General features: G+C 37.3%; 1 protein-coding gene across 1 annotated transcript; it reads left to right on the top strand.

The window, feature by feature from the left end:
• LOC108712947 (threonine--tRNA ligase 2, cytoplasmic) lies at window positions 1-27600 on the top strand. The gene is made up of 19 exons (XM_018255493.2): window positions 1-698; window positions 2132-2221; window positions 9957-10147; window positions 11928-12051; window positions 13335-13456; window positions 13935-14052; window positions 14747-14811; window positions 16257-16335; window positions 18445-18591; window positions 19147-19245; window positions 20990-21156; window positions 21717-21879; window positions 22728-22865; window positions 23952-24029; window positions 24893-24993; window positions 25085-25189; window positions 25558-25630; window positions 26696-26810; window positions 27178-27600. The coding sequence occupies exons 1-19, from the start codon at window positions 372-374 to the stop codon at window positions 27324-27326; spliced, it is 2451 nt and encodes an 816-aa protein (XP_018110982.1). The 5' UTR covers window positions 1-371; the 3' UTR covers window positions 27327-27600.
• Window positions 27601-27908: the final 308 nt, after the last annotated feature.

Raw genomic sequence — 27908 nt, 5'->3', positions numbered from 1 at the left:
TGGTCAAAAATTGTTGGGAGGTATGTTTGTGAGTAAATACATTTTTAGAGAATGCTGGCAAAATGGGCCAAAGTCGAGTCAAGGAGGGGTTCAAGTGTCAGTGGACATGGAAGAGAGAGAGTTGCAGGCAGATGAGGGAGCAGTGGGTCAGTCGGAGCAGGGGCAGCACTCACAGTTTAGAGCAGAGAGCTCAGGGGGATCAGTGCACTGAATAGTAGCGTGAGTAGCAGAAATAGCTGTGCAGAGAAAGAGGACTCGTTTGTATAACGTAAGCGAGCACAGATAACAGGGCAGCGAATCACTGAGGCCGCAGAGATATTAGAGAGCCAAGCTCGCAGCTGTCACATTGCGTCGGCGCGCACACACCAGCTATGGCTGCCCACATTGCACAACGCCTGTCCGTTCAGGAGCAGGAGATCCGCCGTCTGAATGAGGAGATCGGAAGCCTCTTGGAGCTCGGGCTGCAGCAGGACAACGTGGAGCACAGTCCCAACCCCGCCCTGGAACAGCTGCGGGCAGAGAACGAGAAGCTCAAATACCGGATCTTGCACCTACAGCGGAGCCTGAGGGAGGAACAGGAGAGAGCTAGGCCCGGTCAGGGCGGAAGGGAACACGGTGCTTTGATTGTGAAGGCGGAGGAACAGCACAGGCAGGACAACGATGAAGGCAAAGAGAAGCGTACGACGGTTAAAGGGGAGGTAAGACACATGAACCGGGGAGAATGCAGCTTCCTTGTAACGGGACCTAATGCTCCTGCTCTACGGGCTCTGTCCCTTTCTATCCTCCATTACCCGCTGCTCTCTCTAAATCCAATAGGCCACTATGGTTTTAGCTACTGTTACTGCCCCAGAACAAATAAGCGCCTAGATATTGATATGAACTACATCTCCCAGCATCCACCTGTCACACACTGTCACACACTGCTGGGCTGATCTTTCTATTTGGATACGTCAGCTAAATGACTGTGCCATGCTGCCATATGTGGCTTTTCCCATTGGAGTCAAAGCTATTTATAATCCGCTACACAAAGTAGCTGCGTGTTGCCATGGGCCACAGTCGTTTCTCATGGTTTGGATCACAATCCTTCTAACAGTCCTGGCTAAAGAATGACTAAAAGGCTGGACCCCACTCTGGTATAGGGGGTTGCGGCAGATTCCCAAAAAATGAGCACACTGACTTTGGAATTACATTTTTTTTTTAAATATATACACATTTTAAAGGAGACATTTTCTGTAAAAAAATGTACCAGTGCGTTCTACTCATTTAGATATAGAAGAATTGTGCTTAAAAAAGTCGTGTTTCAGGCTGATTTATTAAATATTTCAGCAAAACCCTTAATAATCCCTCCCTTCTCTTCCACTTCATACTCCCTGAATTCCCAGGCTGTGCAGGGGAGCCGGCAGCACTCCACTCACTGCATTGTAGGATAAGAACCAATCAGCAGCTAGGCTGACCTGATAGGAAACTGAAGCCTGTCTGTGCTTGTGTGACTGCAGGGCTATGATTGGCTGTCCCCCTCCTACCGTGCTTCTGGCAGGGACCTTTAGGACACGCCCACCCCTCCACCAGGGACCAGTGAATATCTATAGGGAGCTTCAATAAAGGGACTTTTTAAAGATAATACAAATTTTTATCACCATGTATAGCAACACCAAATAATACTTATAATTGCCTACATAATCAGGGTTTTTTCATTTATCCTATATGTCTCCTTTAAATTTGATGCCAGCAACTAGGGAGAGGGGCACATTTTCCATTTTGTTGCTTCACCTCTTCTTTTAAAGGAGACCTGTAACATAATGAAAAACTGCTTCAATCTCGTAAGCAGTGATTAATAAAAAATGGTGCTGATTTGTTCATGATTTCGAAAAAAATAAAATAAAAAGATTAAAAAAAATTGCATACACAAATGCAAGTTGTAATTCGTATTTGTAGGTGCAACAACAAGCTGTGTTAACAGACAGTGGATTCTGGAAGTGTTCCCAAGAACATCCACTAATTTCCAGCTATCCAATATTGGGTTTCACAGCTATCCAATATTGGGTTTTAGCCCTTTCCCTTGCAGGCCCAGATCTTTAAATTGCAGTTTTTAACCATAATTTTGATTTGTATATTTATATCTGTATTGCAGAATTCAGTGGGAGGAAAACAATCTGCTTGTCAGGTGAAGGGAAAAAGTGAGAAAAAAACCAGAAAAGAAGTTGATGGGCTTAATCAAGAGGTATATATAACAATTTATTGATATTAGTATTATGTATTGACTCTTATTTCTGATAATCCTTTTGAGAACTCAGGTTTTCTATAAAATATTTTGTTCTGAAAATGCAAATGCCTCAAATCATAAAGATGAATACAAAACATTTACTCATTAAAGCAGGGGTGTCCAACCTGCGGCCCAGGATGGATATGAATGCGGCCCAGCTTGAAGGAGAGAGAAAAGAAAGAGAAGGGAAAAAAAGAAAGAAATTAAGAAATAAATGTATGGAAATACAGAGAAAACGAAATAACACATTGTGCTCTCTAAGTCCAGACACATTAACCAGCTCAGTCTGTCGTCTTATTAGGAACAGGCTTACTATGCCAAGTTGTAACAATGGGGTGATCTATGGAGTAGGGAGGATGGGGGACTCTGCCCATTGCCCAGTTAATAATAATAATATAATAATAAGTCTGTTAAATATCCAGGTGTCCCATGTTCCAATGTATAGTTCCATCTGGTTATACAACTGGTATTGTAGTTCTGTGTATTTTCTTTAATTTTACAAATCAAAAGTGTTTGTGTATTTCATGTGTGGCCCCAGACTATTTTTCTTTTTGCAGTTAGTCAATTCCCATAATATGTCATTTAAATTAAAATGTTGTGCAAGTGTCCAGATTGGAATACCGAATTACTGTGATGCAGGGCTGGAACTAGGAGTAGGCAAAAGAGGCACCTGCCTAGGGTGCAAAGATGGCGGGTGCTGGCCTTGTACATATTAAAGGATCTTCTGCCTACCCCTAGTCCATGTTTGCTTCCTTCTGTCACTCTCCCCTCGACTCTGTCACTCTCTTCCTTTGGGTTTACATTTGGTTCAGAGGTCTTAGACTAATAAAAAAAGGAAACCGATTTCCCAGAACTGTCTCCTTGGGGGGCAGCTTCAAAATATAAGGAGGCTATGCATCCATTTCTGCTCTTTTGCATCTTTGCTGTGAAGCAGGAAGAGACTACCCAGGACTTTAGTGGGCTAGCTCGAAAAAAGGGATGTCCAGGAGCAGAGCCACTGAGTGAAAGTGGTGGGAAGACAGATTTTCTGCAGCTCATTCACAGAAGGGAATACTGGGACATCTTTCGTCGGCCATGGAAGGTCATCTTCCCTCTTGAAGTAAGAGTTTTTTTTGTCTAACTATGTTTTTATATCATAATGTGCATCCTTATTATTTGTATTTACTATTTCTTATGCTTCTATGTTAGGACGACTTGACAGAACATGCTTCATCCATTATTCTGGTTAGACTTGATGAGCATCGGGACATTGCCACACAAGAACAGCTGGAAAATTTGAGTGACCCCAACATGCCAAGATGGCTACATAAACATGATCGTATTATGTATAAATCACCAACCAACACATGGAAAATCCTATATCAGGATCCGGTGAGAATATTGATGATTTATTTTCCAAATGTTGGTTTGTAGTATAACAGATACCTGTATAATTCATTTCACACCAGTGATGGATGTGATGGGGTTTAACATCATAGGCTATATTTTATAGAAGATCTGGTGGTATATTTCTATAATGTAAAGGAGGTGCTCTTTATGGCTTGAGTTTCCAGCTAATCCTGTCTGCTCTAATTCTGTAATGTAGTACAAAGGTATGTCACTGAAAAAGGGTAATTGCATTTCCTGGTTAAACAAAATTAAACTGAAAAAGATTACAGTAATAGAATAGAATATACTCCCTACACGTTGATGACTTCCTCTTTAAAAAAAAAAAATACATTGAGAAATGGAATTAAATCCTTTTATCTAGCCAGAGTTTTGTCTTCTGTTTTTCCACTTATTGGATGGATATTCCTAGGTACCATATGTTCCCAGACCAGATTGTTATGAATTGTCATCCAAAGATGTTTATGGTGTACCTGGAAAAGTCTTTGGGGTCACATCTGGCAAGCTTTCAGGGGATAATAACCCATGCAGCATGACTTTTGTCAGTGGCCTATGTAAAGTTGTGGGCATCAAATGATAAAATCCTGTTCCTTTATGCATGCAATGAAAGTAGACATTTCAGTTATCACCATAATGTGACATATTTGAGAATAAACAAAAGTAGGAATAAGTGGTTTAGTGTGTTCCTTTCTTATTAAGAAGACAATCATGGGGTAAAAGAATGAGAGAACACAAGTAACCATACTTTCTAGAACTTATTGCATATGTCCTAAAGCTTTACGGAGGCCATGCACAGGCCACCATAAGCTGCCAAGTCAGCAGCTCATTGGCCTTTGTATGGGGCTTCTGCAGAAGTAGCCCAATGGATATCTGATGAAAAGTCTTCCAGATAAGTATCTGGCAAGTTTGAAAATCCTGTGAGATATGGATCACATTGGTGCATGATATATTTGTGGTTTACCAAGCAAAAAAAAAGCAAAGAAACTGTAAGCATGTGTCAAGTAAATACAAATACAGTAGAACCCCAATTTTATGTTTTTCAGGGGGCCAGAAAAAATGTATTATGCATAATATATAGGTGGGACCACAAAACAACAATGTAAAATGAGGAGAAACTTAAAATCAAGGGATGTAAAATTAAGGTTCCACTGTATGCTCTATCCAACAATAATATTGCACAAGAACATTAAAGTAATTCAGTGTTTTTCATTCTCCTTGTAGTTGCCTGATAAGTATTTACTCTATCTGAAAAAGGACAATACTCCAGTGAAGTTTTCCAAAGACAAGCCTACAAAACTACATTCTCTTTGTGAGTTCCCAAGAACCTAATTATTCGTGTACAGTATATGTTCAGTCAAATTAAACTTTAGACTTGGACTGGAATTAATGTTTTTGTTTTTTTTTTGCATTCCAGCACATCATTTATTAAAATGAAGATGAGTGAAAAGTCTACAGATTTCATAACTGACTGCATTTAGAACTAAAAATTCTGACGGGGAAAATTTTTATTTTACTTTGAAAGACCACTTGTCTTCTTTCTGTGTTAGTGTTGTTACAGGAATGCAGTACCATTTACTTTGTTGCAGTTGCTTTTAACTTTGGCCTGAAATGTAGTCTCTGTTCATTATGTCTTCTACATAAAAATATATCTTGGCAATTACTACTCTCAAATATGCCGCCAACATTTATTACATATAGTCAAATAACATATAGCAAAACATATCTACAGCATCCAACTCATAAGTATGGAAAAATAACAATTGATGTTACATTGAGGAGGGCTGTCTTACCTCTTGTTACACAAATTGGATGGTAAACATATTTTAAGAATACATTTAAGAAACTCAAAAGGACTAAAATAAATAACAATATTGAGATATTATTAAAACCAATGTATGCATGTACAATTTTGAAAGAATCCGTGTACTCATCAGTCCATCTCATAAATAGCAGAACAGTCCTGTTGGATCCTTTGACGTTCACCAGTCTGCTACAAATCTGTGCAATAGTGTAAACCATTCCTAGATCTACATACCTAAAATATCAATAATACATTTTATTCTTACCTATTAGTGGTATCATCATTACTACACTGTAATTTTGTTTATATGTAGTATGTAAACATTTTCATCACAGCTATCAATGTCAAAAATCCTATAATGAATTTTGTTGTACGTGCAATAGCTTAGTTGTGTTTAACAGATGATTTATTGTGATTCGCTAAAGCTAAAGCAAACTTGGTGTCCCTTACATACAGTATGTGTTAAATTTCTTTATACATTTTGTAAAACTGTGCACATTCTACAGTTGCCATTTGAGTAATAAAACATATGATCTGTATGTACAACACAAGTCTCTGTAGTTTATTTTAAAACTTTTCGTAAACTTTTTTTTTTTAATATCTTTTCTGTTTTATCTGTATTGTTGCTCACCTTTGCCTCACTGTCTTCAAGCTATTTTGCTTACTAATTAGAAAAACCAACACAACCTGAGATATTTGCTTTTAAAGCTTTCAGCCTTTGGTACGTTATGCCTGTGGTCACCACTACTGAAGGAACGTTAAAATCATAAAATTTGCTGTGGCATATTTCAATAATGAATTCTTGCATAAACACACTGGTGTGCAAAAGGCTGTAATGGCTCTATTTTAGCCCACAATGAAACCAATTTCTCCCAGGAAATGAAAAATATAGAAAAAAGGACATGTAAGAGACAATCGGATCAGTGGGTCCTGATCTCAGACTTTGTTCTCCCAGAAAAATGGGGACTAAGACTTGAGAAAAAAATAATTTAGAGCAATGTGACAATAGATCACACAGCGTGTGAAAGCTGAAGGTTCTTTTCTGTTATTTATAATCATGAAATGCAGCATTTTCATTGGATTTGGGAAAACATTGCATAAAACAGTGATTTTGAGTTGCATTTAAAGACTAGAGGCTCATTAGAGGGAAAAAAATGAAAATGAATAAGTAAAGGCAGGAGTAGAGGAGAGTGAAAAAAATTAGGCTTACAATTGAGTCTATATAAATCGTAGGCAGCACATTGGTTATGGTTTTTCATAGAGTGAAATGCAAAAATAAGTGGTCTGTCTCATTGGTTAGTCATTTGGGAAAACAAAAACCCTTTGGTTCCAATTCAAACTGTAGTTATTTTATAAAACCATGCTTTTTATTACCAAAAGTAACCGTGATAGATATCCTTTGCTCTAGGCTCAGAGAGACCTTTATAAGCCGGTGGTGCATTTCCATAGCCCTCTGTTCACCGTCAAGTCTGCTTCCTGCACAATGTAATTTGTGAAATGTTGGGGTGACCAAAAATAGACCAGGCAGCATGCATAGTTGCTCAGCGTTTCAAAATATGACTGCATTCAAGTTGCATTCACCTTTTGGTAGTTGGACTGGGGCACTTAGAGAGGCAAATCACTCTGGTTGTTTTAATGTTTTGAAAGGTCAGCTTTTAAAGGGGACATTTCTATAAGGAAAAATAAAATATACAATATGTTAGCAGGGTTTGTCCTTTTTATTTTTTTATACTGTTCTTTATCACACAAAGATATCCAAAAAAGTAGATATTTTGGGTAGATTTGTTCCCAGCAACAGATTAAAAAATGTATTTTATTCCCTAAAATTCTTCTTATCAGTACAGAGAGAGAATGAAACAGTTTAGAGAGTTTTGTAGCAATACATGGATGATTTATAGATAACCAGGTCATAGTATCAGAGGCAGCTATGGATAAAAGGCAAGGAGGCATGTAGCTATTTAACACTAAAATGCAAAGATCATACCCATCCCCACTGATACCCCTGAGATATAAAAATGAATCCTTACCAGGGAAAATAGATCTGGGATACAAAGCAGCATTTGGACTTTTGAACTGAACCCCATTTTAAAGAATTCTATTCCATCAGAAGGAGATCTAACACTTGGGGGCCCATTCACTAAGCTCGAGTGAAGGATTCGAATGAAAAATACTTCAAATTTCGAAGTATTTTTTGGGTACTTCGACCATCGAATTGGTTAAATTAGTTCGAATTCGAACGAAATCGAACGAATCGAAGTAAAAATCGTTCGACTATTCGACCATTCGATAGTCGAAGTACTGTCTCTTTAAGAAAAACTTCGACCCCCTACTTCGGCAGGTAAAACCTACCGAAGTCAATGTTAGCCTATGGGGAAGGTCCCCATAGGCTTGCCTGTGATTTTTTGATCGAAGGATTTTCCTTCGATCGTTGGATTAAAATCGTTCGATTCGAAGGATTTAATCGTTCGATCGAACGAAAAATCCTTCGATCGATCGATCGCAGGATTAGCGCTAAATCCTTCGACTTCGATATTTCGAAGTCGAAGGATTTCAATTCGAGGGTCGAATTTCGAAGTATTTTTTACTTCGAAATTCGACCCTTAGTGAATCTGCCCCCTAAAGTAATAAAAAACAAAGACCAATGGTCAGAAGGTGATGTGTAGAGACAATCAATCAATCATTTCTTAAGGGCACTGAAAGTAGAAAAAGCCAAATGCAGAAAATTAACACATTTTGAAATCTATGCTCTTATCGAAGCAGACCTTAGGATACAACTACTACAACAACAATTTTCCCGCGATTGTGCCGGATCAGACGATCTGCGCAAAAACCCAGGCGCTAAAAAATGTATCTTGCTCCAGCTTCTAATTCTTAATTCCTATGAATTGGAGAAAAGAGAATCCTCCAACATTAGAAAGCTGAAATATGTCTGATGGAAGAGTTAACTGCTTCAATACATAATAAATATCTAGATTATACTGCAATCTGGCCCATGGCTAGAATACATTGGGAAAATATGCAATTATAATGAGAAAATGTAATGACTTCATTGATCTATGTCTAAAGGTGGCCATACACGGGCCGCTAAAAACTGCTGACAGACCGTGTCGGCATCTTATTGGCCTGTGTATGGGGCCTCCCAACTGGCTTCCCTGATTGAGATCTGGACGAAAGTCGGCCAGATCTCAATCGGACGGGACGAAAAATCCCGTCGGATCGCGACCACATCTATTCGTTGATGCGGTCCCGCGATCTGACCGCCCATTACTATTCGTTAGGATCCGATCGTTGGGCCCTAGAGCCCACGATCGGATCAGCCCGATATTGCCCATATCGGGGAAAGATCCACTCGTTTGGCGACATCGCCAAACGAGCGGATCTCTCCGTGTATGACCACCTTAAGTTGACAACAAAGCAATAAATGTTCAATAAATTAAAAAAAATAGCAGAACAGAATATTTGTGTTAGCTACTCTGTGATGAACATTTGATGCCCCAAAACTAGTGGAAAGGTTTGGGTTTATTGACAGAATGTATATCAAGAAGATGGTATACTGAAATGACTGACTGAATCAATCAATCAATCAATCAATGAACTTCATAACATGAAGTAAAGGAGCAGTACAGTTGGCCTTGGAGCCAGATTTACTGCTAAGGGGGCAATGTAAACAGATGGAAAAAGTAACTCAGTAGCAAAGATTTACACACTTTCCTAGCTGGTAGCAGTATGGCTAAAATGTTAGCAATCATACAATGATATAATACCATGACGATATTTAATCTGAAGTTCTGTATTTCCTAGTAGCATTTCATAAATAAAGTTATACACACACAAGGGGTATATGAATTGATCAAAAGCTTAATTTTCACATAGGTTCTTACATATCAGAGACTGTGCTGCTTTCTATGTTCAGATGTTCAGCAATAAGTATGGGGATGATTGTCTTTGTTAAGCTTTCTACTCATACGTGGCTTTCTGTCAATGGTTTGTGTGTTACAACTCCAGGAGCCATGCCTTATATTTTTTCTAGGTATAACTTCTATTAAAGTCGATCTGGAGTATTTTTCTTATAAAATGTGAACATGTCTTGAAGGAACAATTCAGTGTAAAAATAAAAACTGGATAAACAGATAGGATGTTCCACATAAAAATGTTTTTAATGTAGTAAGCCTTATAGATATAGATAGATAGCGTTTTATATAACATGCAAACCACACAACACAGGACCCTTTAAACACTCCCAGTTCTGCTTAAAGGAGAACTAAACCCACCTACAGATTAAAGTCCCATTCACCTTCTCCACTAATTATTTATTCTTGATACATTTTTGTAAAAAAGAGGGATGCAGTACAATTATAAAAATAGTAGCATATAAATTAGTATTGGCTAAAAGAAAGAAGTAATCTGGGGATATTTTTTTCCTCTGTATATAGTATTTACCATTCAGGCTTGTGGTTACTTCTCATTGTAATTTTATCTAAATAACAAGGTCTTTGTCCTTTGCAGGGTCCTTGTGCTCCAGGGTTTATCAAGGACAGGCTAGAGCTCTATGAAACCTTGAAAAAGGAACACGTTGCTTTGCTTGCTGCCCGGGCTGCACATCAGAGTAAACCTATTAAGATCACGTTAGCTGATGGGAAGCAGGTTGATGGGGAATCTTGGAAAACAACACCATATCAAATTGCTGCTGGAATCAGGTAAGATTTAGCTGAGTTCAGCATTGACTTCAAAACTTTAATACTTTGTGACACTCTTTACAAAGCCTTTTAATCCAAATGGGAGAGGTTTTCACAAATACGTTTACCCCATAATATTATACAATATGTAGTATTATATGTAAATATTACTGTATTCATATAGAATGCTACTATAAAAAAGCTATGTGACAGGGTATTTCTATCTGTACAGTGCATTACCCAGATAGCAGTAAAATCAAGAATAATATAATGATGCTTTAAAGGATGTGCCTGGTGATTAGCATAAATTAGCAGTGTTTTAAGGGATATGATACAGGAAGAGCAGAGCTATTGAATTTCCTGAAACCATATATGGCCTTTCAAATCAGTAATGTAATTGGGTATATTATAGTACATTACATCCGATGCTGGTTGTGCATTTCTACAAGCACTTTCAATCAAGGTCACTTGGTTTGGCTTTCAGTTGTGTAAGCCCTGATCCTTGCTTTGTTCATATAATTATTACAAAACAATATCTTCATTTAAATTGTTGTTCCCTAATGATAATAAAAAAATAATATATATATATATATATATATATATATATATATATATATATATATATATATATATATATATATATAAAATATTTGTGGCATATATAAAAATATTATTTAATTTAAAATATACTATATTTAATTATATTTAAAATAATATTATATTATAAAATATAAATAAATAGATATAATTCATAAGAGATGAGCAGTGGCATATCAGATTGATACCTCTCTGACGGTCATATACAGGAAGGGACCAATTCTAGAGGCCAATATTCACAAACATTGGACTGCTAAAATGGAAGCTGGCCATAGACGCACAGATCCTATCATACGAATCAAGGATTCATACGATTTTCAGATTGTGTGTGGAAAGTGCCGACATCTTTTGTCCGGCGGAGATCGGTTGTTTGGTCGATCGGTCAGGTTTGATTTTGACCCGACCGTTCCCGCTGGAGCCCATTGCACATCGTAATCGGATCGTTTGGCCGAACTTTCAGATTACCCCCGATATAGCCATGGTCGTTAATAGCATATCGGAGAAAGATCCGCTCGTTTGGCGATGTCGCCAAACGAGCGGATCTTTGGGTCTATGGCCACCTTAACTGCTATTTAAATCAAATTGGGAGCAGAATCAGTAAATACTATTAATGAGCATGTCGGAGACCTCTAGTGACCAAACAGAGGTAAAACCACAATCTCAATAATTTCTCCAAGACATGCTATTCAATAAAAAATATATATTTTATTCACATCAGTAGTTAAAAAACATGTATAGTATTCCCTCTAACGCCTAACGCGTTTCATGCTTACCCAGCACTTAGTCATAGGCAGAATCCCAGATTCTGCCTATGACTAAGTGCTGGGTAAGCATGAAACGCGTTAGGCGTTAGAGGGAATACTATACATGTTTTTTAACTACTGATGTGAATAAAATATATATTTTTTATTGAATAGCATGTCTTGGAGAAATTATTGAGATTGCACCTTAACTGCTGACCTGAACTGCTACTTGAAAAGGAGGTAGAGCTGGATGGTCAAAACTAGCAAAAATGCCTGACCAAACCTGGGAATGCAAAGCCGTTACAAATTGTGAAGTGACTGCAGGCAATACCTCGCTGTTCAATAGTCAAATATATGAAACCCTGACAAATCACAAATCCTTAGCTTTAACAGGACTTAAAAGAAATATAGTCAGCAAACTAATGTACATGTACATATTAAACATTTTATTTCCTGTATAGTAAAGGGCTGGCTGATAATGTTGTCATTGCAAAAGTAAACAATGAGCTGTGGGACCTGGATCGTCCGTTTGAGCAAGACTCCACTGTGGAACTGCTCAAGTTTGATAGTGAAGAAGCACAAGCTGTAAGTAAAATATTTTCATTAAACACAAGTACATTATATACGTATATATTTTCTGAATATGACTTGTGAACAGAGCGTTATGATGTGGGATCACATGCAAGACACTTTGGTTCAATACCCTGGACAAGTCTCCAAGTGTCCCAGTATACTAAGGGGCACATCTACTAAGGGTCGAATTGAATTTTCGAATTAAAAAACTTCGAATTTCGAAGTATTTTTTGGGTAGTTCGACCATCGAATAGGCCAACATCGACTTTGATTTGAATAGAAAATACTTCTAATATTCGACCATTCGAAAATTGAACTACTGTCTCTTTAAAAAACTTTGACTTCGCCACTTTAAACCTGCCGAATTGCTATGTTAGCCTATGGGGACCTCCTAGAACCTAGAGTAAAAATTTGGCTAAGTTTTAAAAAGTCGAAGTTTTTTTTTTGAAAATCGTTCGATTCGAACGATTTTAACGAACAGTTGAACAATTTTACTTTGACCAAAAAACTGCTAAAAATAAATTCAAAAAGAAAATTTCGACTATCGAATTTGGCCTATTCGAGATCGAATTTCGGTTTTTCAACTTCGAAATTCGACCCTTGATGAATCCCCCTGTAGTCCACCTATAATGGCTGCCTTGCTTACTGTAAAGTGGTTTCAGTCCCATGGAATGAGAAAACTGCTGTATAAATTATTCCCCTTACTTTGATAAAGGGTTTTCATTAATACTGACTACTCCATTGGTTTTGGGCACTTCTGCACCTGCTGGCAGAGATTGGATCATGTGTAACATTACTTATGTTCGCAATGTGAATACATTTTCACAAATGGCGCACAAATGAGACGGGAGTTTGCGCAAATGCACCCAATGTGTGAGGTTGTTGTGTGCGAAAATAGTGTTGATAGTAACTTAAATTCGCACTTTGCAATATTTTCTCCGCCACCAAAGTTGTGGCATAATTCAGTCACAGAGTGTGCGCATAAATATTCGCAATTTGTGAATTTTGACATATTTAAAAAGCTCTTATAGACATTCACATTGTGAAAAAAAATTCGCAATTCTGTTTGCACCACACTTATTCCGCTTTATAAATATAACCATGCACAGGGCAAATATATTCACTTTGCGGACCAATCTGCCTTGCGCAAAGTTTATAAATGACCCCCACTGTTTCTAATGGCAACAGAATAGAAACCTCTCTAAAAATAAAAAATCCTATCTAAAATAGTTTATTCTTCCTTCCTTGTTCATTTTGAAGTGTTTGATTGACTATTTGTTTCCTGGTTCTCAAAGGTTTATTGGCATTCAAGTGCTCACATCCTTGGAGAGACAATGGAGAATTTTTATGGAGGCTGCCTGTGTTATGGCCCACCTATTGAAAATGGATTTTATTATGATATGTATTTAGAGGGAAGGTAATGTATTGCTTTTAATTTCTTCACCTTTATTTTGTTAAATGTAATGGAAATTAAGCAAAAGGAAGAAACAAAACGTATACAGATAATCCATCCCCAAATATGTTTTCTCTATTATTATTAAGATTTTGGCTCATTGTAGTAACTCATGACCATCTCAGCTTTTACAAAGTAAATTCGGAGAAAAAATACATTTTTAAATACAATTTCCTAGAAAACAACATTTATATATATACTTTCTGTAGATTGTACCATCTGGTATTTTTAATATTTCCATTTGACGTCCAAGGTCTGAATGTCAAATAACAAGCTTATGAGCAAAAGTTAAAAACAATTAACATTACATTATTTAATGAAACTAAAACCATGAAGTGAAAGGCCTACTCTTCAGAGATTCAAATTAGAACATGCTAAGATTAACATAGCCTGTAGATTGCATGGTGCTTGCAGTTCATCCCATATTTCTATATTTCTGCAGAGGTGTGTCCAGTAACGAATTCCCTTCTCTGGAGAACATGTGCAAAGCTATTATAAAGGAGAAGCAGCCATTTGAAAGGCTGGAAGTCAGCAAAGACCTGTTGTTAGAAATGTTCAAGGTATTGGAGCCTGACTTGAATTGTGTACTAAACAAACTCCAGCTTCTAGATCAAGGTTGCCCAGCCTTTTCAATTACTTACCATATATAACGAGAGTTGGATTAAATTAAAATGATGATGTCATACAAATAAACCTGTAAAGCTATTAAGCAGGCTGGGGGGCATTAAAAGGCAGGGCTAAGCCAGTCTGCTGGTTGCCAGATGGGCAGCCTTGCTATAGATTTAATCTTTTTCCCTGAATACATTCCCCACTTTTATTATTTTCCATTATAGTGTTACAGATGTTCCTTTAATCTCTAAAAGGTTATCTCAATTTAGATTCAGAGATTATACGATTTATATAGTAATATGAGCAAATATTTGTGTGGTGTAGTAACCTTATAGCAGATATTTACTTTCTTAATACTCACTGTGCAAGACCATTAAAAAGCTTATTGCTGTCTGGTTGCTATGGGTTACTATACATATTAAAAAAAGCACTATTGTGTTCACTTTTGTAGAAGTTGTCATATTCCCTTTGTGGTTAAGATAAAATCTCCACATTTCTATGGGGAATTCTAAGCAGAATTAAGTAAAATTCATTGGGATTATACAGCCACCATAAAATGCAATCCTTAGTGTATTGATTGTTTCATAGGTATTAAAGGGCTCAATTGTTATATTTTGCAAATATGTTGTTTTTATGCTTTCTTAGTACAACAAATTCAAATGTCGAATCTTGAACGAGAAGGTTGATACTCCAACTACAACAGTATACAGGTAAATAGGTTACTTCTTTCAAAATAAGAGAAAAAGTACCCCTATCCTCCCAATGGTGATTTACTCAGCGTGGTGCTCTCTTAGGTTGTCTTACTTGACTTCACAACCAGCTTTTATATACAGTGTTTGGACAAAATCATGATGAATTTTCCTACGTTCACATTTTCCAGCAATTACACCAGATCACCACAAGTGTTTTATGTGCTGCAATCACTGTTCTTATGGGTTGAAAGCTATTTTTGGGCACTTTGTCACATGTGGAGGAGGGAATATCCCATGGGTGACAAATCCCCCTGGTCTGTCATTATTGTTAGGTTAGATCTCCAGGCCTCTTCTGAAGTATGAGCTTAGCTTAAACAGCTCTTTTTTTTGTACAGCATACTTAAAGGACAAGGAAAGCCACTGATGCAGTTTATTCCCAATAGATTAGCATCCATAGTGCAAGATAGAACATTATATTTATTCTATAAAATACTTTACCAATCTTCAGTAAACAGCCATAGAACCTCTCTGCCATTTTAATTTAGGTGATGTAATTCCCTCTTTTCTCTCCCTTGCTGATAGTTCTCTGCTCAGATTACAGCAGGGAGAAGCAAGAGGGATAGAGGATGATGCTGCACAGGCTTCTGTCAGGGGCCAGGAGGTTTGAGCCTAGAGAAGGAAATTGGATGCCCAAGCCCATGTCTAAACAGAAGAAAAAAATATGGTGTCTCTTTTCACAGAGAACTCAGAAACTTAGCACTGTGAGTGTAACTGGGTGTATTTACATAGACCTTTCTGATTAAGCTTAGATGGTTTTAACCTTTCCTTCTCCTTTAAGATGGGTGTTGCTAGGGAGACATTTGAAAGATGTGGCTCCTCCCTCCTTTGGCTCATGCAGGATTCCACTTCTCCCAGCAGAGTTATATTATATCCAGTATCTGCAGGGGTTAGACTGACCCATTAGCTAGTTGGTCCTGCCAAAGGTCCGGTACACTAGCAGGAACTACTCATTGCCCTTCAATGTTTTTTTCTTTAAATGTAATTTAAATTATGACATTTTGCAAACAGTATTCTTCAAATTTGGACCAGAGGAACCCAGACTGACCCAATTCATGGTCTACTTTAAATGAGGTTATTGCATCAGGATTTATAATCTCAACTATTACAGCTTTATGGAAAATGCTAAATTAATTGAAAAATAATTAGAGAAAAAAATTAACAACATCGATTTTGCAGTCACACGTAAGAGAGGGGTGTTTGAGATGCCTCTCTTTTATACCCGATGGCAACAGCTGTCAAAATGTCCAGAGTGACATTAGCCTCAAGATTTATAGTTTTAAGTAAATATTCTCACATGTAAACTTTAAAAAAATCATATCTCTTCCTAATTGTTTTTGTACAGATAAAGTTATTAATAAAGATAAGCCTGGTTCTCAGTATTCCACACTTTATGTTCCTTGCAGGTGTGGCCCACTTATTGATCTCTGTAGAGGACCACATGTGAGACACACGGGGAAAATAAAGGCCTTAAAAATATACAAGGTGAGCAAGAACATAGCAATGGTAAACTAGTGAGACAGAGCTAAAAACTGCCTAATTACTTGGGCTTATTTAAGATATATTATCACATATCCAAAAACAAATACAGAAAAAAACAAATGAAGAAGTGATATACATTTCTGTTTTCTTGTAAACTTAAACTGAAGGAAGTGAGCTTTGATTTGAATCAGTGTAGATGTTTCTTCATTCTACTGGCATTAAGAATGGCTTGGATTATTTCTTAAACAAGCATAATGGGATTGTAAGATCTACAGTTAGTTATGTTTCAGTTTGTATGGGTTATACAGTGGTATGAAAAACTATTTGCCCCCTTCCTGATTTCTTATTCTTTTGCATGTTTGTCACACTTAAATGTTTCTGCTCATAAAAAACCGTTAACTATTAGTCAAAGATAACAATTGAACACAAAATGCAGTTTTTAAATGAAGGTTTACGTTATTAAGGGAGAAAAAAAACTCCAAATCTACATGGGCCTGTGTGAAAAAGTGATTGCCCCCTTGTTAAAAAATAACTTAACTGTGGTTTATCACACCTGAGTTCAATTTCAAAGGTTATAAAGCCATTTCTAAAGCTTTGGGACTCCAGCGAACCACAGTGAGAGCCATTATCCACAAATGGCAAAAACATGGAACAGTGGTGAACCTTCCCAGGAGTGGCCGGCCGACCAAAATGACCCCAAGAGCGCAGAGACAACTCATCCGAGAGGCCACAAAGGACCCCAGGACAACATCTAAAGAACTGCAGGCCTCACTTGCCTCAATTAAGGTCAGTGTTCACGACTCCACCATAAGAAAGAGACTGGGCAAAAACGGCCTGCATGGCAGATTTCCAAGGCGCAAACCACTTTTAAGCAAAAAGAACATTAAGGCTCGTCTCAATTTTGCTAAAAAACATCTCAATGATTGCCAAGACTTTTGGGAAAATACCTTGTGGACCGACGAGACAAAAGTTGAACTTTTTGGAAGGTGCGCGTCCCGTTACATCTGGTGTAAAAGTAACACAGCATTTCAGAAAAAGAACATCATACCAACAGTAAAATATGGTGGTGGTAGTGTGATGGTCTGGGGTTGTTTTGCTGCTTCAGGACCTGGAAGACTTGCTGTGATAGATGGAACCATGAATTCTACTGTCTACCAAAAAATCCTGAAGGAGAATGTCCGGCCATCTGTTCGTCAACTCAAGCTGACGCGATCTTGGGTGCTGCAGCAGGACAATGACCCAAAACACACCAGCAAATCCACCTCTGAATGGCTGAAGAAAAACAAAATGAAGACTTTGGAGTGGCCTAGTCAAAGTCCTGACCTGAATCCTATTGAGATGTTGTGGCATGACCTTAAAAAGGCGGTTCATGCTAGAAAACCTTCAAATAAAGCTGAATTACAACAATTCTGCAAAGATGAGTGGGCCAAAATTCCTCCAGAGCGCTGTAAAAGACTCGTTGCAAGTTATCGCAAACGCCTGATTGCAGTTATTGCTGCTAAGGGTGGCCCAACCAGTTATTAGGTTCAGGGGGCAATTACTTTTTCCCACATGAAAATGTAGATTTGGATTTCTTTTCTCCCTAAATAATAAAAACCCTCATTTAAAAACTGCATTTTGTGTTTACTTGTGTTATCTTTGACTAATAGTTTAATGTGTTTGATGATCAGAAACATTTTGTGTGACAAACATGCAAAAGAATAAGAAATCAGGAAGGGGGCAAATAGTTTTTCATACCACTGTATATGCAAATGTGAAGATAGGTCTGTATAGTTATGTGTGTGTCTACATAGGTATGTATGTGTATTGGGGTTCATTTGGAGGAGTTGAACTTGATGGGTGTTGGTCTTTTTTCAGCCCAATTGAACTATGTAACTCAATCTGAATTTTGTAACATATGAGAGGCTGAAATATCCTGAAATTAATCTTGTATTGAAATCTTTAAGAATTGAATAAATAGGACATTTGAAATAGCAAGCACTTGCTAACTAATGGCAAACCTAACCAGTGAAATTCTTTGCTAGTGTAGGGCATGTTTCATCAGTATACATACTAACTTAATAAAGAAGGGATTACATTAATACAGGCTGTATAATATCTATATCATTTTAGAATTCTTCAACGTACTGGGAGGGAAGAGCAGATATGGAGACACTGCAGAGAATTTATGGAATATCATTCCCTGATACAAAGCTGATGAAGGAATGGGAACAATTCCAGGAAGAAGCAAAAAACAGAGACCACAGGAAGATTGGAAGGGTATGGCCTTGTTATATAGTAAATATTCTATTCTAAATCTATCCAGGTGCTATACCAGTATTGTATGCATTTGTGTAAGCATGCAGGTGTACCTGTCATAATTCCCACCCAACTACAGATCATTCAGTATTGTTTGTCTGAATAACTGGAAAATGCTTGCTGTTGTTAAGGCCTTGATGCCATAAGCATTAGTGCAGCAGAAGTCAAGCAATCCCAACTTTGGAGCAGCAGATGCTACTTAGTTTGATTCCATGTCAAACGTGGCCATCCAAATTTGACTCAGTTTGACTGTAATTCAAAAAATCTAAATGTTTGACATGAGCCTAATTTTGGAGAAGCATTAATCTATTCACATCAGTCTTATTATTATTATTACTAATTGTTGGTTGGTTGCTGCATGAATACATTTTTATACCCATGAAATCAGTTATGAAACATGCTTTAAATTTTAATAGTTCATACGTGGTGTCATAGTAAGAAAATAAAAATATTAAACTGAAGAAACATACACTTTAGGTACAACATAAAATAATAATTTCTTATTTCTTATTTCAGGATCAAGAACTTTTCTTTTTCCATGATCTAAGTCCAGGAAGCTGCTTTTTTCTACCTAGAGGTGCCTATATTTATAACACACTAGTTGACTTCATTAAGGTGAACACAAGTTTATTTTTTCTTCATACATTACAGTATTAAAGTACATTTTTGAACTGGATATTAAGGGATAGGATACTTGACTTCATTGCAATAATAATACTATGAGTGTGTGCCAGCATGGTTTTATGCATAATACATCTTGTAAGAATAATATAATTTCTTTTTATGAGAAGGTGAGCAGGGACCTCGACTCAAAGATGGCAGTGGATGTGATTTACTTAGACTTTGCTAAAGGATTTGATACAGTGCCACACAGAAGGTTACTGGTTAAAAAAGGAATGTTGGCCTGGAACATAGTATTTTTACCTGGATAGAGAACTGGCTCAAAGATAGATCACAAAGTGTTGTGATGGAACATTTTCTATTTGGACCAGTGTTGTTAGTGGAGTACTGCAGGGCTCTGTACTTGGTCCTTTGCTTTTTAACTTTTATTGAAAGTGGGCATTGCAAGTACTGTTTCTATTTTTGCTGATTATACTAAATTGTGCAGAATGTTGCCACTTTGCAACATGATTTGACTAAATTGGAAAACTGGGCAGAAAAATTAAAAATTAGGTTCAATGTTGATAAATGTAAGGTTATTAACTTTGGCTAAAATAATATGAATGCAAGTTATACACTAAATGGCAGTCTGTTGGGGTTTCCTTAATGAAGAAGGATCTAGGGGTTTTGTAGATACGTTTTCTAATTCCAGGCAGTGTCATTCAGTGGCCACTACAGAAAATAAAGTACTGTCTTGCATAAAACTCGTCTCACCTGGAGTATGCAGTGTAGTTTTGGGCTCCAGTCCTTAAGAGGGATATAAATGAGCTGGAGAGAGTGCAGAGATGCGCAACTAAACTGGTTAGAGGGATGGAAAACCAAACGTAGACTGTCAAGGTTGGGGTTTTCTCTGGAAAAAAGACACTTGTGAGGGGACATGATTAAACTTTACAAGTACATTAGAGGACATTATAGACAAATAGCAGGAAACCTTTTTACCCATAAAGAGGATCACCGCACCAGAGGCCACCCCTTCAGACAAGAGGGAAAGAACTTTCATTTGAAGCAGTGTAGGTGGTTCTTCACAGTGAGGGCAGTGAGGTTGTGGAATGGATGTTGTGATGGCAGATTCTGTCAATGCTTTTAACAGGGGCTTTGATAATGTATTGGACAAGTATATTATCCAAGACTATTGTGATACTCAAATTTACAATTAGTATATATATTGTAACTATATTGGGATGTGCTAATTGTTATGCATTAATTGTAGGATATCCACTCTAGGTCAATAGGCAAAAGAGATAGCAGGTGGCATCTCCCTTATTATTGAGCTTATTCACGGCAAGAATGCAGAGGTTCACAAAGCTGGCTCCATATTCACCGACTCATCCTCAATACACCCCACCCCCATTGGTCCTGATTTAGGTGAACAGCCCAGAACTGCAAATCCAGAAGGGGTGGGGTGGAAGGTTTTGGGTTGATTGGGAATATAACTGGGCATAGCTGGCTAAATTCAGGGCATAACCTACCGTAAACTGTTCCAGCTTTGATCTAAAATGTTTTAGTTACTAGGTGTTTCTATGAACTGAACTATTCTGTAATGTACTGTTACCGTACACTGGAATTCTGAGAATTTGTACATAACATGCCACTTTTTGTTCAATGTGTTTTTGCCCTATGACGTTTCATTAGTGAAAGGGCTATTGTGTGCTCTATAACCCTTACAGTGGCTAAGATAACTGTATGTCAATTCTTTCAGGCAGAATACCAAATCCGGAATTTTACAGAAGTAGCAACTCCTAATATTTACAATAGCAAACTATGGGAAATGTCTGGCCACTGGCAGCACTACAGTGAGAACATGTTCTCCTTTGAGGTTGAAAAAGAAACCTTTGCTCTAAAGCCTATGAACTGTCCTGGACATTGGTATGTATAAAACCCCAAAAATCTATGCAATGCCATGCTTAAATAGTTAGTAGCAGATTTGACCTATTCAATCCAGTTGCTGAGGGGCATGCAGCTACTATATTATTCTGCTGGTTGATGGGATCTTACATACTTCTACTAACATTTTTATTTTTATCAGACAGGACATTGGTCATTCAGACTAGTTGAAATTCCTACACACAGATTAGTGAATTGCCAGTTTAATGAAAACAATCAGATCAGGGATGATAAGGAAAAGTGGAACTACATTTTTTTTGCACAATGGAAGAAAATATAATTTGAGGAACATTTTAATATTAATTAAAAATAATGGTTTTAAAGCTATTTGTAAATGCATTTGGATGGAATTCTGAAAAGTTGCATTGTGGATACATGTGGATCTGTGTTCATAAATTGCACTTTGCGTGTTCATTTGTAAATGACTTCCTAGTTTCTGTATGTGATGCAAAGCCCTGGTCACAGGATGTTGGAGAGAATCAGAGCAGGGATTTGAGTCTCTTCTGCTGGTATGATCCATCACCCTTGTTTGTCTCCTGCAGTTTAATGTTTGGTCATCGGCCTCGGTCATGGAGGGAGTTGCCCTTACGTTTTGCCGATTTTGGTGTCCTTCATCGCAATGAACTCTCAGGAACATTAAGCGGCTTGACCAGAGTCAGACGCTTTCAGCAGGATGATGCTCATATTTTTTGCACCATGGATCAGGTAAAGAAACCAGGTGTGAACATGGGCATCAGACGTTTAGGCACAGAAAAAATGTGTTTGTGACAGAAGAACTGTCATCACATATTTTGTTGTACAAAGTTTTTTTGGTTAGTTGCATATACATGTGGTAACCATCCCTTACAACACTATCGTTATGAAGTTCTCAACAAACTTGTGTACAAAATAGGTGTTTAGATATGTTGGCACAGCAGGTAAAACAATACATTATGCACATGTGGAATAAAACTTGCCATTTTTGAGGCATATGGCACAGAACTTATTAGATGGCTGCAGAGAGCAAATAGTACATGGATTTGTGAAGTTTATCATTGCCGCATAAGTCTTGTTTTTGTAAAACACCAGCAATTTAAGTAGAGGTATGGGATCCCTTATCTGGAAACCTGTTATCCAGAAAGTTCTGAATTATGGAAAGGCCATCTCCCAGAGAATCCATTTTATTCAAATAATCAAAATTTTTGGGGTTTATTTAATGTTTACATGATTCTCTAGTAGACTTAAGGTATGAAGAGCCGTTATCCGGAAAAGTCCTGAGCATTCTGAATAAAAGGTCCCATACCTGTACCCGATTCTAACAAATTACTTCACCAGAGAACAGCAATGGAACAGAGCATGTGGTTAATGTAAATAACAATTTATATATTGGTTTACACAAACTGCAGTAGTCCACCATTAATCATACTTGCTGTTCAATTTGAATTTGTCCAAAGTAGATCAGTTGCATTCGATTTGTAAGAAATTGGAAAGGATATGTAGCCTTTTTTTTTAGTATTTCTGTGTATAGAAGCTTGGAGATTTCTTTGCTGAATTATTGTCATTTCTATGTAAAGATCCAAGAGGAGATGAATGGGTGTCTGCAGTTCCTGCAGTCTGTATACAAGGTGTTTGGATTCACCTTTCAGCTTCACCTTTCAACCAGACCAGAGAATTACTTGGGAGAAATAGAAATCTGGGATCAAGCAGAAAAGGTAATTATAGAAACATGTTAATGATTACTGCTAACGCAAGTGTAACATTTTTCTGGAAAAACATAAAGACATACAGATGAAGCCACTTGGATTCGTGAGTTAAATGCGTCATGACTCGGGATAAATTGAAGAAACTGTGTTAACTAAAGTCAGCTAAACTCATTTAATGCATTTTCATTAGCATACCAAAGCACCATTGTTAACAACAGGCCCGGACTGGCAATCTGTAGGTTCTGGCAAATGCCAGAGGGGCTGCTATAATGTGCCATAGAAAGTCAATATCTAGTGGGCTGGTGGGGGCTGTTTGGGCCTCTGTGTGGGCTAAGTGGGCCTCTGTGTACCTGAAATGTCAGGGCCTATTTTAATTCTCAGTCCGGACCTGGTTAACAATGGTGAATGCTTTAATTAGATGGGATGATGTGATGTTTTCTGTGTTAAATGGGATAAATGGGTTAAATGTGTTGAGATATTCTCTGTTAAACACACAAACCAAGCTGGCTTCATCTGTTCTCACTCAAGTGTCAGAACAGGTTTTTCCATAGCACATAGTACATTTCTTTACAACTGGAGCTACGCCATATTTAAAAGTAGATTCATTTTATGTACTGTATTTTTTAATTAAACTGGCCTAGCATTTTACCCATTTTACGATAATGAGGCCATTATACGGCTTCTAATGCCATTGGGCAGGATGCAGATAGGAAATGTTGGTAGGGGTGTGTCCCATGGGACTTGAAGGTTGAAAAAAAGAACTTCAATCTTGGATAACATACATTTCAGTTTTACGATGATGTTATTATGGAGTCCAGTGGTGGGTTGCGATATAAATAAATATATCAGATTGGGTGGCAAATTTGAAGCATATAAAAATGCAGGTTTCGAGACAGTTATGCTTAACTGCACTTATTGAATGGCTTCTGCAGCTTAGCCTTGGTACATGCCTCTACTTTCTCCTTGTTAGTAATGTGTCCTTTGTAAACACCACACACAGGATGTTAAGTATGTTAAAGTTCTGTGCAATGTGAGCCATAGGGATTATACTGTAACCTGAAAATCTATCTTACTTTACTGTGTTTGCATCCATAGCAACTGGAAAGTAGTTTGAATCAATTTGGAGAACCATGGAAGCTGAACCCAGGAGACGGAGCTTTTTATGGACCCAAGGTCAGTATTGTTTCTTTTTTACTTCATTGTAAAACCTTCTATCAGGAAACTTCTGTGTAAGAGAGAGGCCATCGTGGCTCTGCTGTGTTGGAGAGAAATTGCGGCAGACCTGGAATAGATATATTTATCCTAAAATATTACTGAAATACAACCCCCAGTCAAATGATATTGGGAACAGCACTTCTGCTAGGAATCCATGTGGTGGAGAGCTATGACTTACTGTGTTGAATGGGGAAACAGAACTGTTTGGCTGTGTGCTGTAGTGTAGAGAAACTAGCATTTCACTACTTTCCACAAGACAGAGTATTTGTTGTATAACAGAGAGAAGTACAATTCTAGCAGATAAATTGGTCATGTTCTGTAACTTTATTGCAAGGGATGGGAAGAAATGCTTATGTTCCAGCATAGCTTAATAACAAAAGTGCACACTAAAAGTTCTCAGTGCTGGGCTAGTTTATACTTTTCTTTAATACACAGCAGTAGATTTAGAACTAACATTTTGAAATAGGATTAGAGGTACTGTTAACATATATATGTTTGATATCACTACAGACTTCTGGGCCCTTAATAGAATCTGTTAGACTGAGATCAGAAAACTAAGAAACTGACCAACATTCATTAAAAACAAAATGGACTCATTTAAAATAGGGAATGTGCAGGCGAGAATATCCCTTTAAGGACCTAGTTATATTCCTCTGCCCGGTATCAGAAATAAAATGGTCAAGACCTGTAGGAGACAATGAAGAGAATTATTTTGCAGTCTAAAGCAGGGGAATGCAATGAATATGGAAATATGAAAGGGTGTGATCTATGATATTGTAGTAGCACTCAGTGTTGTTATAACCAAGCCATTTCTGTTGTAGATTGATATAAAAATTAAAGATGCCATTGGGCGGTACCATCAGTGTGCTACCATCCAGCTAGATTTCCAACTGCCGATTCGTTTTAACTTGTCGTATGTCAGGTAAGTGGACAATATGGGAACAAGGCTGGAAATGTACCAAGATGTTTAAAAACGATATCCATGCCTTCACGATGCAGTTCTTTCTTTACAGCAAGGATGGGGATGACAAGAAAAGACCTGTTATCATTCATCGGGCAATCCTGGGCTCTGTAGAGAGAATGATTGCCATTCTCTGTGAAAACTATGGAGGGAAGTGGTAAGTATTGATATGGATCCAGCTGGGAAAACAGTTTTTGATACTACTGTACTTGTGTAGATCCACATCACAACAGAATTCATTTCTAGACCCAATTTGTATTTCAGTGTGCAAGTTGGGAATACTTCATGCATACTTTGTACAAATATTATAGCCAAGACCAGGTTAACACTGCTATTGAAAGACTTGTTAAAACACTGCAGCTACATTTCACATCAGTAGCTGTATATTTAAGGCTGGACTAATTTTAATAAATACAACCAAAATAAATCTACTGTCATCCTACTTTCTACTACTGTATTACTGTATTTCTTGGGTTAACTTTTACTAATCAGTAATGTTTTCTGTATCCAAATTTTTCCTACTAGGCCATTTTGGCTATCACCACGTCAAGTCATGGTAATCCCTGTAGGACCAAGCTGTGATGAATATGCCCAACAGGTAAGTGATATATGAAAAATCCTTAGCAACCTTCCTCATTTCCTCAGTCAACCTTTTACAAGATAGATCACATCATCACATTATCCACAGCTGATCTCAACCATTATATGGCCATCTTACCAACTAATATGAGGGATTCTGTCACAAGAAAACATGTTTATGTCCAAATGCATCTGTTAATAGCGTTCTTCAATCACAATCCTGTTATGAAATTTATCAAAAGGGCATCAGATTAAAATGAGCCAAGTCATTTTCAGTGCCCTCAAAACTGAAAAGCTTCAAGACATTTTAGTTGTTCTTACCATTGGTAGACAAATTGCCCTGGTGCCACAGCCCTAATGGTTATTAATGGTTATTAAAATTCTCTAATGTGTGTTTTTGGGACAAGAACTAACTGTACTTGATGTGTTAGGCAGTTTCAGTAAATAAATAGGAAATGAAATTGGTGATTTCATGACCAACTAGAATACACTGGTTTAAAACTGCCCCATGTGCCATTACATTAAGTGAGTGGCAGAGGTTAGTGAGAAACCTAATACAGAAAGGGGTTTACTTAATAACATTGGAAACAAACATTGCATGTGATGTTGCATATAGAAACCAATCAGATTTTTGTTTTCTGACTTGTAGATGACTGTTCAATCTAATTGCTGACTGGTAATGTGTGTCTCCAATAAAAAATATTCATAATCCTATTTTATCACATCAGTTAAGCAAAATGAACTTTAATTACTCTATATAAATTATTTGGATCTTGTTTCCTCCAGTCTGGGAATTCAAAATTATAGCAAGCAGGCAGGAGCCATTTTGTGGACACTGTTATTAAGAAAAGCCTTGTATCATCTCACAATCTTGTTTGTGCACTAGAATGGGGGACACGAAGGCCATTCCCTGGCTATACAATGTGCAAAATTTTATAATGTCAGAGTTGAAATTACATCACAATTAGAGCATAACCTTGTTAATTATAAAACTGTATATATTTTTATTAATTTCCATCTACAATAAAAACTGGACTGCTCAACAAAGAAAAAATCAATTTATCTTCTTTATGAACTGTTTCAGGTGTGCAAGGACAGCTTTGAAGCTGGGTTTATGGCTGACGTGGACCTGGATCACAGCTGTACACTGAATAAGAAAATCCGAAATGCGCAGCTGGCTCAGTGCAATTTTATATTAGGTGATTACAGAAAAAAATTTGGCACGTTGATGTAAACATGAAATCTATCCAAGCTGCCCCTAGCTTTCATCGTAGATTAGCCTCTACCACATTAGTAGTGATCACTGACTATGGGGCAAATTTATCAAAATTTGAGTTCAGATTTTAATAAATAAAAACTCATCCACGTGCTATTCATTTCTATGGGATTTTTGGAAGTTTATTTATCAAATGTCACCATGAATGTCAAAATGAATGCTTATTGGAGGCAATCCCAAATTCCAAGCATTCTGGATAACAGATCCCATACCTGTAATTGTTTTTATCTTAGAATCTGTTTTTTTCCACTTTGTTTTGGTAACACTCATAAAAATGCTTGTTATTACAGTGGTTGGAGAAAAAGAAAAGACAAATAACGCGGTCAATGTGAGAACTAGAGATAACAAGGTGCATGGAGAGATTTTGCTCACGTCCGCAATAGAGAAACTGAGAACCCTGAAGAAGCTGCGCAGTAAAAATGCAGAAGAGGATTTCTGAATATACTGTTGTTGCCTGGTTACTATAAGATTAATTTTCAATAAATACTTTTTACAGGGGCACTACGTCATTGTGGCCTGAAAGTTCACTTCAGAACTTACAGGAGTCTTTCCACATTTTTTTATTTGGTGTAGGTATTTGTTGGTGATGCTGCTAAATGATTAATGTGTGCCTTGCTGATACTGTATACTCTTACACAGTTATAATGGCAAGTAGTGCTATTAAAACAAAATTACATGCATGCAAACTATAATAAAGCATTGTTTAAACAACACAGAGAGGGCCAGAGTATTAAGAATATGTTTTATGGAATTGTGTTATAACAAGAGAACATTTTACAAATGCCCGTCAACCAACTCAGCCAGATTTATATTGTCAACACTGAGCATTGCTCTTAATCCACATGGGTATAGAGCAGAGTTCTTTAAACTTTTTGGGTTCATGTCCCCTTCACAGTCCAATATTCGGTATTTGGTTAGTACATAAAACAGTTACTAATACTGTATATAAAAATATGCCCTTAAAGGACATCAAAACCAACAGGAAAGCAATCTGATTAAGTTTTTGTTCATATTCAGCTTG

Source organism: Xenopus laevis, chromosome 3S (genome assembly GCF_017654675.1).
Source record: "Xenopus laevis strain J_2021 chromosome 3S, Xenopus_laevis_v10.1, whole genome shotgun sequence".
NCBI classification, from domain to species: Eukaryota; Metazoa; Chordata; class Amphibia; order Anura; family Pipidae; genus Xenopus; species Xenopus laevis.
This window is presented reverse-complemented; position numbering and strand designations above follow the sequence as displayed.